The sequence below is a fragment of the Camelus bactrianus genome, chromosome 25 (genome assembly GCF_048773025.1).
Source record: "Camelus bactrianus isolate YW-2024 breed Bactrian camel chromosome 25, ASM4877302v1, whole genome shotgun sequence".
Lineage (NCBI taxonomy): Eukaryota > Metazoa > Chordata > Mammalia > Artiodactyla > Camelidae > Camelus > Camelus bactrianus.
Genome location: NC_133563.1, coordinates 12472042 through 12487221, shown reverse-complemented (window position 1 = coordinate 12487221; position 15180 = coordinate 12472042). Strand labels below are relative to the sequence as shown.

Below are 15180 nucleotides of genomic sequence, written 5' to 3'. Positions count from 1 at the left end.
TTAATCATGAGTTACTGGCATGAAATGTTAGCCTTAAGTTATATGAGTTTGTAAAATAATTCACTTCCATTTTCCAGATAGAAAAACCTATTTTATAGAAAATTAATTTTGCCACATAACTGTAATTATGATTTTTAATGAACGGATAATTTGGGCTTTTCAAAATTATCTACTACTTGTTCTTTAAAATCAAATAATTTTTTCCTATAACACACATCAATATGTCTAAACTGTGGGGGAATAAAGTGCATTATATGTGGTTGAGTGCTTTTTAAAATCTCGTATTTTTTTCAAATTTAACATAAAATCTAAATTATTAAATTGAATAACTTAAAAGAGTTAAGATATTTTTTTCACAATGAATAAAGCGTTTTTTCCTTACAGAATAAGGATAAGGAAAACTCTTGCTTTTACATTGCTCAGAAAAAATGAGTGGGGGGGGAGGGGACAACGGTTCTGAGCAGAGACTCTGGGGCGAGCTGTTGCTGGCTTGCTCCCTAGCAGCACTTCCAGATCACTGCTTTCCTGGGTTTGAGATTTGGGTGTGGGGGGAAACCTTCCTTCTTCTTTTACCACTTTCAACCCATTTTGAACACATATTTATTAATGATGCTGGCAACTGTTATTATCCAAATCTCTACAGAATTCTGATCAGAGCTGGTGCAACAGGCTGTTGCCTAGATGTTTAATGCGAGTCCCTATCTCACTCCTAACCCCAGTTCACCGCCTACGGTAATGCAGGTGGGTGACATTTTCTCTGCCTGCGATGCTGGAATGTCACCCCCTCCACCAGCTTCTCTCCCTCCAGCTTCCCACTGCACACAAAGCAAAAAGGCTTCCACTGGCCTCCCAGAGCAGAGGCAGGTGCCTCTCTCTGGGCTTCCTTTATGTTCTCTCATGACTACTTGTATGTCCTTGTTCTTCAGCTTGGGATAAAACTTCTGTTGGCAAGAAGTTAAGCCTCTCCCTCTTGAGATCTTTTTCTTTACTCTCTCCAAAGTCCCCAAGAGCCAGTAGCACTTCCAAATTCCAAGAGGTCAGTCAGGCCCCTGGAGCCCCAGCTTCTCTTTCTGTTCCATGGTATCTCTAGTGAACATGGGCCCCGCACACAATGGTGGATTCCCCGTCTCCGCTGAGTGATACCCAAGCGGGCTCAAGTCTTTTGCAGTCTGCCACGGTGCCCCCCTTAGTCTTCAGGGTTTGGTTCACTTAATTCACATCACATCTCAGATCAGCCATTCTTTCCCAGAGCAGGACCCCAGGATGTGTTAGCTGGCCTCACTAGGAGTTCCAGATTTAGGAACAAAGTGTAGGGAAAACAGCCCTCTCTCTCAAAACCTTAAGCCCTACTGTTGAGTCCTGGCTTTGCCTGCCTTCCACAAATATTCCACTTTCCAGCAGACTTTAGTTAAGGTCACCCTATCAAACCTGTTATTCACAACCTGAATTGTGTCTCTTCCAAGATTCACAGGTTGAAGCCCTAATTCCCAATGTCACAGTATTTGGAGGCAGGAGCTCTCTGGAAGTAATTTGGTTAAATGAGATCATAAGTGTAGAGCCCTAATCCCATAGGATTGGTGTCCATATAAGAATAGGAAAAGACATCAGGATTGTACACACACAAAGGAAAAACCCTGTCTTGACCCAGCGAGGAGGTGGCCACATACAAGCCAAGAAGAGAGGTCTCACCAGAAACCAAACCTGTGGGCACCTTGATCTTGGACCTCTAGCCTCCAGAATTGTGAGAAAATTAATTTCCGTTGTTTAGGCCACCGAGTCTTTGGTCTTGTGTTACGGCAGCCTGAGCAGACCACTATAAACCACAATTTAGGGAAGAAGTGGTGGCGTCCGGTTGACTGCGCCCACACAGAAAGCCCCACGGGCTGCATGTGCAATCAGCCCTCCACCCCAGTCCCCTCCTCAGAGCGGTGCGAAACTCCTGGTTCTTATACTTGCAGAGTTAAAAAAGTCTACTCAGGTGACTTCTTTTATTAAAAAAAAAAAAACAGTTTTCAGAAGTCACTACTGCCAGCTATAGTATTAGAAATTGCAGACATGATATCTTTAGGCTTTACATCATTTATCACCCTAGTTAACAGCCATTGCATTAATCACATTATGAAAATTATTGTTTACATATCCAGTGTTCCCTTTTTATTCAATTTTCAGAGTAACGAAAATTACTGAGGAAGATGGTAATTTTCTTGGAAAGCATCTAATTTAAAGAAAAAAAAATGGGTAGAGGGAACAGAAAAAACAAACACTCTGATGGCAGAAAACGTCTTCTGCTCGTTTTTCTTTTGGCTAGCTTGCATTGGTTCTATATAGAAAATATAACTTTAAATACCATAAAATTAAATAATGCAAAAAATTGTTTACTTAAAATACATACTAAAAGAAGTGCTGTCAATCTCAGATACTCAGTCATTTTTATATTCTCTGTTGGGCTTACAGCTTATTTAATTATGTAAAAAATGCCCTGTTCCCACCTTTATTAGAATGTACTCGTGTATTTCTCCTTTTCATTTTATTTTATATTATTAATACAATGTTCAAAAATGAAACAATCTTGATGAATTAATATTAAAAAAATTAGTGGGGGAAAAAACCCAAAGAATTTGTTAAAATTCCATTCAATCTAGAAGGCTTGTGAATGTTTTTACCCAGGGTGTCAGTTGAAAAGAATGTTATACTTCCTGTTAGTATCAAGAGATTTTGCCATAAAAACTCAAAATAAGACATTTCTCTGAATATTCAACCTAATATAAACTTACGTTTAACATCAAATAATTATTTTCATTACTTTCCTGTATGTGACAATGTACTCAATAAATTTTTTTGTAAACGTGCAGCACTTTGCAATTTTCTCTTATGTTCACCTAAAATATGGCCCACAGAGATTCTGCCAAATAGGACTCTGTTGCTGGCAAGAGGCTCAGACTCTCCCTTTTGAGCCTTCCTTTCTTATTTCCCTCAAGCTCTCCAAGAACCTCCAAGATCCAGCACCACTTCCAAACCCCAGCAAGCCCAGTTAGGCCACGGGAGACCCTGCTTTTTGCTATTTGATCTCCAGGAAATGGCTTATATTAAAGTTTCTTTAGGTTTCTTTGCTGATCTTTTACCAAACTCTTTCATTGTCTTTTGGGTTGTTTTTTTTTTTAACAGTTTATAGATATAACAGACCTTCAGCAGGTCGTCTCTTGGCTACGTCTGGGTTCCCAAGCACGACTTAAAGATACTTTAGTGTCCATTACCTTTCAGAAAGCCTCTCCATTCCTCAGGACCAAGAATGAGGGGAAGGATAGCACCTTCTAGGTGAGGTAGGGCAGGTTTAACTGCAAAGTGGATGCTTCCATACAGGCAAAATGGCAGCAAGTTTACTACACATGCTATGAAATTATACTTTACAAAAAACTCAACATTTCCTATCTGTCATTAACAACTTAAGAGTGCGTCCAATGAGAATTTCTCACTCTGCGCTTGGAATCACTTGAAGAGATCATTATTCCTGTGTCATCTCCTCAGCTTTATGTCTCTCCCTCCAGCAACCTCCCTTCCCTTCCCTCGCCCTCTGTGCAAGCTGATCCCTCAGCCATTTCCCATCACCCCTCCCACTCTGTAGTAGGTGACCTTCCTCTCTCTTTGCTTCCACTGCACACTGTACATGCCTCTACAACTAAATCCATAGCAATGTATTTTAATTACCTCATCATTTGTCTGTCTTCTTTGCACTATGAGCTTTTTGAAGGTAATCTGAGTCCAAGTCATCTTTTTATCCTTGGAGTCTGGCACACCGTTATTCTTCAGTAAGTGTTCGAACTAATTAAATTAATTAATTCAATGCGGGTCTGCAAAGGTGCAGGGGAAGAGGTACAAGATCTGGCAAGCATATGCAAATCATATTTACAAGTGAGTAAGTTGCAAGCTCCAAGTATCAATCTTGTAAACAGAGTAGGAGTTTATTACAAAGACAAAGATACAATCATCCCCAGGTCCAAATGTACTCCTGAGGTTAAAACAACAAAAACAGTAACAGTAACAAAATACTAGCTGTTAATCAGTTTGAATACTAGAAAGAGGGGAAAGCATACCTCTAACCTATATAAAATTTGTAGTTAAGTTATTATATAATATATTATTATTAAAATTAGCATATCAATTACATTAAAAGTGATAAAAATCCAAAAAAAGTCTACACACAAACTATTTGGTAAACCAGTTACTGGGGGATAAAAGTTGAAATAATAAAATTTAAGAGAAATGAAAAAAAAAGAAAAACGTATTACGTAAACCCTGAAGATACGATAGGGACAGTAAACAAAAAATAACTTTAAAATAATTTATAAAAGTTAATGGAGAGTGGATTCAGAATAGCTTACTATGAGAACATAAATTTCTTTGGAGACACATTCCTCAAGTTTGAAAGATTGTAAGGTAGAAATAAAATGGTGATGAACAATTTATCAATAAACAGTTTCATAGAAACCCAAATACGTTTTATATTTATTTGCCAAGAGGACGCTAGAAGAGTTTTTTCCAATAGCTGACTCCATCTGCTTGTCTTCCCTCCCACTTCAACCGACCACAGTCTGGTTTCAGCTACCAGAGCTCCAATGAAATAGTTCTAGCTAAAACCACTAGTATCCACACGGCACTAAATTCAAGGAGAGTCTTTAAATCCGTCTTGACCTCTCAGCAGCGTTTAACCCAAGCATGATTCCCTCCTTCTTAAAACTATTACAATCTCCTGGTTCTCCTATCCTGTCTGGTCCCTCCTTCTCAGAGTCTCTTGATGACACTTCTTCCTCTATCCTTCTGCTAGAGACAGGCGTTCTTCAAGCTTCATATCCAAGACCTCTCTATATATTTCCATCTACTCCCATGCATTCCATTGCCGTGCATACGATGCTGACTCTCCAATTTCCATCTCTAGATGACGCCTGTCTCCAAACTTCCCTGTCCTGTATTACCAATGTTCTACTCAACAGCTCCACTTGGACGTCTCACAAAAACTGCAAACAACATATGAAAAATCTAGTTCATCTTTCCCTCAAAACATGCCTTTCCTTCAGTGATCCTGACCTCAGGGAATGGCAACAAAATACTCTAAAGTTGAGCAAGCCACATGCAATCACACCCTCAAATATATCCAGTGCTTTCTATGACCCTCTTTCACCTCTTGATAAGACTGCTGTATTTCTATTGCCCTTCTTCTACCCATTCTATATTTATCAGTCAACATAGTTTATTTTAATGCAGTTATGAGTGTGTGGCTTATATGCATAACATGTCTTCAAACTGATCTTGAAATTAAATCCAGTGATAGTATTATGAACTACAAGGCCCTGAGTCATCTGAACATACTGCTTACTTTACCAGTCTTACACCACTGTTTCTACCCTATATGATTCTGAAAAATGTAATGAGAAAGAATTAAGCGCATATCTGCTCTTTCCTGTATAAACAGTATTCAGGGGTAGCTGAGTTGTAGATGAGGGAATGATTTTCAGAAGTTAGTAAGTTAATAATACAGAAGGAATGATAAAATGTGAAAAATCACCATTTTGCAAGCCCTAATGATATCATGGATCCTGGCAATGATCACTAGGTGAAAAGGTGATGAGAAACTACAATGGATGGATGAGAAGAAAACACCTGATCTGCCTGATATGTTGTAATATCACAAGTTGGGCACCCACTTGGATGTGCTTCCTGATAAGATGCAAGAGAAGGCACCCAACAATGTACATGCAGTATCATGCCCATAGTATCAAACCTGAATTTATTCAAGGGTTTCCATTCAACTACCAATCTACAAAAATGGGTTTTACCTCGTGTACCCAATCAATATTACCCTTTCAAATAATCTAGTAACCAGTTCCAAATGTACAGCCCATGAATAGCAAGTGTATGTATTTCTATGTACTTGCTTTTATTTTCTGCAGTTCTAAACTACTTCTACTTTGAGTGTACGTCACTGTGTTGGTCTTTACTTATCCTTCTGAGCCCGATTAAGTCCTTTTCTACACCAGACAAAATAAAAACAAATAATTACATGTTTTAGGTTTTCTTTTTTCAACTTTTCAGATATGAGTGTCAGTCGTATCTTTAGGTATCTTCTCCGGGTATAATGCTAAGTCAAGGAAGACAATCAATGTTAAAAATCCTTTTTCCAAAATAAATACCCAATGCATACATTTTAATAGAAGAGATCAGGAAAGGGATAGCAAAGGTTTTCCTTATATCCTACTGACAAGTGACTTCCTGGGGTGCCCTAGAGAATTCTAAGCCGAATTATGGCTCAGGAGGAAAGAGCACAGCAGAAGCCCTTTTACTGAACAAAACTGGGGTAAGTTGCTAATCAAAACAGCCAAACCTAAGAATGATTTTTAAAATAATAACAGAAGCATTATATTTTAACTTACAATATACAAAAGCATATTTGATAATCAAACTTCTTTGACATAGGGCCTGGACCTTTTATTGCTGGATAAGCCCACATTCATAAACAACATTCAAATGCTTCCTCTATAATTTCTAGTTTGACTCATTAGAGGGAGGGTGTAAAAGCACTTGCAAAGCCACCTAAGGGTAGTTTTTTTCAACATTTTTATGATTTTCTCCCTAATTCTTTACCATTATTTTGTCCACACCTAAATGCTTTAGTTTTTTCTCTTTATCCAGTCTTTTGAAGGCTTCAATATGGTTGCCATAGAAACAATGTATCTTTTTGCAAATATATTTAACTGGTTTAGACTAGTTAAAAATCAATTAAAAATTACAGAAAGAAGGACAGTTGGCAAGCATACAGGTGACAATCTACATAACACCTTTCTAGCTCCAGGCCTCTGTATTGTTTTGCTGGGACTGCAACGTGCAATAAACTGAGTGGCTTAAATGACAGAAATGTAGTATCTCACAGTTCTGGAGTCTACAAGTCCAAGATCATGGTGTCAGCAGGGTTGAGTCCTTCTGGGAGCTCTGTGAGAGAATCTGTTCCGTACCTCTCCCATAGCTTCTGGTGATGTGCCAGCAATCCGTGGCCTTACTTGGCTTTTAGGAGCATCATCCCCATCTTTGCCTGCATCTTCACAGAGTGTTTTCCCTGCCTGTGTGGTCTGTCTCCAAATTTCCCCTTCTTATGAGCACGCCAGTCATGCTGGATGAAGGACCCACCCTAATCCAGTACGACCTCGACTTAATTACATTTGCAATGATCCTATTTCCAAATAACATTATATTCTAAGGTACTAGAACTTAAGACTTCAACGTGTGAACTGTGAGGGGACCCAACTTAATCCATAACAGTCTCAATCAGTACATTTTAGAGAAAAGGTGAAATTTTAGTTTCATTAAGGGAGCTTCTACTGTAAAAGGTTGATTGAGGAATTTTGCCAGGATAGACAGGGTGTAGGATAGGAAAGAATGTGTTGCCATATATTTTTCTGGGATCGTGATATACTTAAAACATTTGACACTGTTTTTTATTTTCCAGCAGTGTGTTTGAGGAAAAGGTCACTGCAAAGAAAGGGCTAAAAAAAGTAATCTCAATTCATTATCTTTTAACTTGAATTTCTCAATTAAACTTGTGCAAACAAATTAGGTGTTTGCAAATTCTAAAACAAGTCATTATCTAAATATCCTTAATTCTGATTCTTGCACTACTGAGGAAACATTAATAATAATAATAATAATAATAATAATAATAATAATAATAATAATAATAGATATATTGTATACAATTCTTTATAACTCAGAAACATATCTTTCCCAACAATAATCATAAGTCCTTTGCCTTCAACCTACCATTTTTTTTGGTTAAGTTTATGTGTGCCCTAATTCTGTATCAGAGTGCAAACTGGAGTAAAGGAATAAGATAAAAAGAACTTTTTTACTGTGTTTATGTGGCATTCTGTTCTACAAAGAGTAAGGCTTTCATCTTTTAATCTGATATTCACTTAACTACACAACAGAAGATTTATTTTGACCCCCTCTTGTTTCATAAGGGGCTCAAAAGTCTGTAGCAATTTTTGACACTTTTGTTATAATGTTTTTCTGAACCCCCCTACACACACACACACACACACACACACACACACACACACATTCCTCCCTGCCTCATTTTCATATGGACACAAAGCGTTGGGATAAAATGATGGTTCATTATAGTGGTACAGAGCTCTTATCTTCATCCGGCAAGAGTCATTTCCTTCCAAAGATTGAAATGCAAATGTGAAAATTAATGATAACTGCATTATCTGATAGCAGAGATAATACCAATTCACTGTCAGAGTAATACACAGTCATTCTACGATTTCCTCCGCTTCTCACAATATTCTTCTTACTGTCAGACTATATCTATGGTTAACTATGTTTCATAGGTTTCTGTTAATTTACTTCAAATGGCATTTCCCAGATCTTATATCTACCACATTTTCCCAATCAAAAAGGGAACGAAATCAGAACTGTAATCTCCAAGCCCTTCTTTGGACTAGTAAAGGGGAAAAAAAAAAAACTGTATCATTAGTGTGTGCTTCTGTTTCACAGTGGTCTTCCAGCTGCTGTTCTGCTTTACACAAAACACTCCCCGTCCTCTCAGCCTTATTTAAGGCACAGAGCACAACTAGCCTGATCACCTGCGTGGATACACAACACTGAACAGCAACTGAATGAGGCGACTACTTATAGATTTCCTGACCAATTTTTAGTCCAGATGCAACAAGTACACAGATCTGACTTTATGCTAGACATTTATTCTTGAAAATGAATTTCCATAAAATTTCTTTAACTGCATTATGTTTTAAGTCCAGTTGAATAGAACGTAGTTAATATTACCCTATGGTAATTTTAACATAGTAAAATCATTTCGCAAAGTTAATTCACTATACAAATGTGGGCTTATCATCTACAAGGCATTGTAATGGCTACTAAGGCATAACTGCCAAAACGATACTACAGGTAACATTAAGAGCTATTCAGTAGTACGTGTGATGCTCTGATCTCCATGCTTTACATAGAAAATCTCATTAATGAGGTAGTTATTATAATTAGCTCCATTTTGTAAATAAGGAAACAATTGATAGGTGGGAAGACCAATATATCAACAGAAGTATTTTTGGTCTTCTCCACTCATTACACTACTCCAAAATAATTTATCCCCGATGGTAACTCAGGTTTCCACTTATCAACCTAGGAGCAAGTTATGCTGTTCAGTAATACATAAGACACACACAAAAAAAGATTCCTAATTTTATTCTATTAATCCTTCAAATCATACAAGGTCTGACACTCTACTTTGTTTTTATTGAAATGGCCCAAATGGTTAACATATACTTATCAAAATGTATTTAAATTGAAGTACATGATTAGCTAGAAAAGTTCATGTCAAAGAATCTAAATGACTGCTTGCTCAAAATTTTATACCTATGTATATTTGCGTTAACACGTGTTATTTGGGGCTACGTGTACTTATCTGCACAGTCTGAGTAACATGATACGCTCCTTTCCTAGAGCTCCTGGAAATTTCAATTGCAGCTGCCGTAAGACCTAGGTCCATTCACTATCAGACCAGAGAAATCAAATTATTCATTATTCCCAAGTGCAGAAAGAACTAACCATATTTTTAATAACATAAGCCAGAGAGTTGGCATTCTTAGAGTTGATTTATGTAAGATGTGACTTTTAAGGTACTCATTTCATAGAAGTAAATTATGAATTTATAATGATTTACTGGGATTCTCTCTCCCAAGTCTCCTTCTAAATCTAAATACACAAGTCAGCACTCCAGAATTTGGCCACAGATTGCAGCTCTAAAGACTTTTATTAAAAGAGGGAGCCAGAGATGTAAACACTGTTTTCAAAATAAGGGCAACATTTCAACTGCTGGCCAATGTGGGAGGTCCTAGGGCAAGGGAAGGCCATTACCATCTAACAAACCCCAAGCCCTCAGCTAGGTATTTTATATATATATCATCTCTTTCAAATTTCATTCTCATAACAGTATTACAAAGTACTTATTATTCTTCCCATTTTAAAGATAAGGGAACTGAGGTCCTGGCTGTTTAATATGCCCAAGGTCACGAGGCCATAAGTGTCAGCATGTGAACTCAAACAAAGATCTGTTTGGCTTTAAAATCTGTATGTTTTCTTCTGTGGTCCAGACCATTCTATACTTTCTAGGTTGACTTCCTTAATTACTGCATTCTACCTATCTACACTACATGAATAATTAAAGACGGCTTAAAGGAAAGAAATGACATCAACAAGAGAGAGTGTGGACAGCATTATATTACGTCTTTGGACTTCTCTCTAGCACCTTTCACAGTTATTAGTGTACAATCGCTATTTCTTGAATAATTAAATGTATAAGAATATTGGCAAACTGAATTACTTGTGAGGGTGGTAAAAGAAAATGTATTTACTTAAAGAAGACAGAAATGATATAAGTGACATATAGGCAAATACAGATGAAAAGGAAGAACAGTGGACAACAAGTATCATATGAATTAGATTCCTGCAGTGTTGGGGTAATTTTTTTAAGAGCAAGAAAAAATAAAAATTGAAAATAGACGTAAAACACTGAATTAATGAGGTAACAATTTTACATTGGCCTGAACTTTGCTAGCTTCATGTGGGTCTAGCATCCCCCTCAAATGCTGAAGGATTCAAGAACTTGAAAATTATTTCAGTAAGAGTCACAAATATTTAAACATTAAAGAATTTCACCACAGAAATGTTTGCAAATGTAAGATAATTTTCCTAAAGACTGTTTAAGGTTCTCCCTAATCATAAGCATTAACAAAGGTGTGAGCAATTTCTAAATGTGCCCTTTTAGATGAATAACAAATAAGGGAAAAAAATTTGCACCGGGGAATTTGCATTTGATAAAAATAGAACACTTCAGAAGGGAGGTGATTCATTACTGAATTGAGCCATCAAGAAAAGCTGCAGAGTCGTCTTCAATCAAACTTTAAAAATAAGATAAATCCTGATCCATCTTAAATGATGTCAGCTCTACACCTCACATTCTTTAGATAATTACCCTGTCCTCTGATTCTGTTCTAATTTTAGAGACATCTATCTATCTCAGAGTGACTATCAGGCTGGCGGGAGGGCCTTAAAATTAGGAGACCTTGAAACCACACCTGGCTCATTACTTCATGCCTTAACTGATAATTTGTAGCTAAATTCAAAACTAGACACTTCATATTATAAACGTTTACCCTTGTGTCAGATGTACTACTGGACTTTAAAAAACGACAAGAAGTATTTGTAAAGGTTCTGCTTTGAGACAACAATTTCCAAGCCATAATCTTATGTGTATGATCTGATTTAATACTCACAAAAGCCCTAGAAGGCATAAATATCACCCCACATTTTACAAATAAGAATAAAGGCACAGAGAGATTAAGCAACTTGCCAAAAATCATCCAGCAAGTAAGTGGCAAATGCAGGATTTGAACTTAAACCTTTAGATCCTAGAGCTCCTTTTCTAACTTGTTTGGAGTAGAGTGTCTTCCAAACTTGGAAATTTTTCTTTCCTTAATACAGTTGGAAAATACCCATAATTTTTTTGAATAACAAAATTTTGGGTAAAACTGTTGATGCAATCACTGTTCATGCAACAGCAAAAGTGCAAGAACATCTTGAATACTTCCTCTGGATTGAAGGAAAGCAATGAACATTCTACCTTAAAAGATAAATATCCAACAGACGATCTTCTGTTATGAATCAACCTCATCAATCAGAGGGTGTCAAAATAATAAACCTCCTTTTTTGACAAAACACCTGTAGGAAAACACATGTTACCGATTTTACAGTATACAAAGGAAGAATTTTCTCCGTGCGTACCTGCTTAAAGGCGTATGATTTTCCTTTAAAGTTTTTACATATTCATGTGTGCCACAGAAAAAGAGTATAAATATTTTCACCAATATCAACTAAATAAAATATTTATTAAATCAGATACATTAAATACCATTTAACTCACAGATATAGAAAACAAACTGTGGTTACCAGGGGGAAATTGGGTCAGGAAGGAATAGATTAGGAGTCTGGGGTTAACAGATGTACATTACTTTATATAAAATAGATAAACAACAAAGACCTAGCACAAGGAATTGTATTTAATTTCTTGTAATAACCTATAATGGAAAAGAAACAAAAAATATGTATGTATGTATATATATGTATAACTGAATTGTTTTGCTGCACACCTGAAACTAACATTGTACATTGACTACACTTCAATAAAAAATAAGAATTTTTTTTAAGTGAAAAATCTTATCCTGCATGACAACATCATGCTTTACCCTTGCTCCCCTCTCTCTTTCTCTCTTTTTTCTGTTTTAGCTAACATGCAGCTTTATTTCTGGAAAAAGCTTCCTGAAAAAGGAAGCATTGGGTGTGCAGTAGATGTTAGTAATTCACCACCCCCTGAATTTGCTTTCTTACTCCCAAGTCACAGGGAGCACTGTGGGCCCCAGACTTGAGCAAAGAGGAAAACCAGCCACCTCTAAGTTTGCTCCTTTGAGAAAATCCAGAATGTATCCTTTGCAAGTAGGCATATCAGAAAGGACATATTATCTAATTTAAATGTAAAAGCTCTTCTAAATTATCTATGCAAACTTAATTCCACAAATAAAGATCCATACAACATAAAGTTCACTCACCCTCTTTAATTTAAATGTAATCCAGAAGAAAAAAAGTAAAATTTTTCCAAAGGTTTATTTTGTTGTTGTTGTTTTTTTCAGTCAAAAGAACTCTTCCTTACATTAAGACAGAAGCATTATGTAGTGAGGTAAAAATGCCAGATGTCCGCATTTTCTTTCAAACTCTTAAAATGTGGTATTATGGTACTTTAAATATAATACGTTTTGATCCAAAACCTTGTGCAACATTATGTTATAGTAGACAGAGTACAAACATTTGTGTGTATCATGAATAACATTAGAAATGACATCATAATAATCAGATATACTGTATCTTCATTTTTGTTTGCATTATATTTTCCAGCTGCTGGGTTCAGAAAATTACCACTGGAGTTCCTCTCTTCTTCACGCATAGCAGAGAGCAATTTGCAAAGTCATGCAAGGGTGAAAATGTGACTGAAATATAGGGATCTTTCTTAATGAAAAATGTTACTGCTTTGGAAATTATGGCTAAAACTATTTCAAAATTTGCTTATATCCATAAGCCCTATGACATAATAGTCTCCATTTATAAATATACCATTAATTGTAAATTAGTTGGCACCAAATATAAAGATTTCCATCCACGGAGTTCTTGTGAACTGTATGTATTTATAGAAAATTATGTTGGTGTTCTGGAGTACTTTAACAGCTTTTGTTTTTCTTGAAATGATTAAATATCAAGATCTTTAAAGTCAAATTTAATTTTCAGTCATAAAAATGAAAATATAACCAAAAAACCTTCACTCAAAGGGAGGCATCTGTTACTGTTTTCTACACTTCTAAATACATATTGAGATTCCTCAGTCTATGACTTAACAATATGATTAAACTGAAAATATTTCTTTGGAGTATTGTTACCTCTTTGAAGCTTTAAAAATATGCCCAATTTGAATATGGATATAGCACAAAGATTTCTTTTCAAAGAAAAAGCAAGTAGGATTGACTAAATTCTTACAATGAGTATGAAAGAATACAAAGAAGGAAACTTCAAGCAGAGGTAACACTTTGGTTTTTATAGTTCGTTTATCAAAGATAAAAATCTTCTTTAAATAATGATACTTATCCAGCTTCTCATGTAATCAACATACAAATATATATTTTTTTAAGTCAGAGGTGAGAGTGTAAGAGTTTCATAATTTAATTAAAATTTAAGAAAAAAAAGTGAATTCCTGATAGTAGCAACAGATAGATGGTTGAATATTTAATTTTTTGTCCTACCTGGTCCATCCCAGTCGTCTGTCTCAGCTCCGGGTTGCCCTGGTTTCTCTGACTGTGTGTCTCCATCTGATTCTGCTGCCTCCTGGACTCCATCATCGCCTGGAAAACACCAACACACAGAGAGAAAGGGGCATGATTACAGCCCTCTATTTGACATTCAAATCCTCCTAGAGGGATGTTCTTAGCATGTGTCTAATTACATATTTGTTACATACGCTGTCATTACACTGAATAGGTCTATAACTAGTCATTTTGATATCTATTATGGCTTTATAATAAAGAAAATCAACATCAGCCACTATAAATATTTAGACACAATAAAGTCAACATTATAAATAAATAAACTGCTATAAATGATTAAAAAAACCCTTCCATAAAAATTTTCATTTGGAATTATTAATATTAGACAGAAGAAGAAAGCAGTATATAATTTTTGTAGTGCTTTCAATACAGAAAACCATAACTTGCTTATTTCCAAATTACAATTTTTACAAAGGCAAGAAAGATGCAACAGAAAAAAAATACTATAGGAAAAGGCATATTTATGTTTTGGGTTGAATTTAAGTTTTCTGAAGATTTTCTTTTCCCCCAGCATTAAACTTGCTAAAACTTGGTTGTATTTATTTTAAAAATGAGCATAAAAAAGCCATAACTGAATGGTTATCATATAAGATAAGCTTGTGACTCAAGACTTTACAATGCAGGAAGCTATAAACCTATACTTGTTCTTCAACAAGTACAGCTAGTTTGTACAATTGCATGCCTTCATTTTCACATAAGAAAAGAAAAACAATGTGATATATTTATATAACATAAAAGTATGGTTATGGCAAAGAGAAACACATTAATATGCAATTACATTTTAAAAGTAAAAAGTCTAATCTGTAAGTACCTTCATTTTAAGTGATAATGTAACAAAGTATGTGCAGCTTTAAGGAAAAGTAATCAACTTTAATACAGAGCACACAAAAATATTAAATAATTCCTACTTATAAATGATAAGAGAAATCAGAAAAAAAAAGAATAACAAGGAAATGTGATGACAGAAATAAAAAAGAATGTATACCAAAAACAGGGCAACTAAACTTTGAGTCTAATAATGCTAACATTTTAAAGTTAAATTGCTTGCTCTCTAAAGTATTCAGTAACTATTTTCCATATAGTTGTCAAATCTCTAATAGTACTTAAATCTTTTATTATTATACCAAAAAAGTCCACTGAATCTTTAAAGTCTTTCAAAGTAACCTAGAAAATACAGAATTTTCAGGAA

The 15180-nt window shown here is 35.6% G+C and overlaps 1 protein-coding gene across 4 annotated transcripts in view; it reads right to left on the bottom strand.

Moving 5' to 3' along the window:
- ZFPM2 (zinc finger protein, FOG family member 2) overlaps positions 1–15180 on the bottom strand; it is a 428442-nt gene that overhangs the window by 303122 nt on the left and 110140 nt on the right. For all 4 annotated transcript variants that reach the window (XM_074352601.1, XM_074352599.1, XM_074352600.1 and 1 more), the window contains one exon: positions 13911–14009. In XM_074352601.1, the coding sequence (XP_074208702.1) occupies positions 13911–14009 (99 nt within the window). The remainder of the gene's footprint in view (positions 1–13910; positions 14010–15180) is intronic.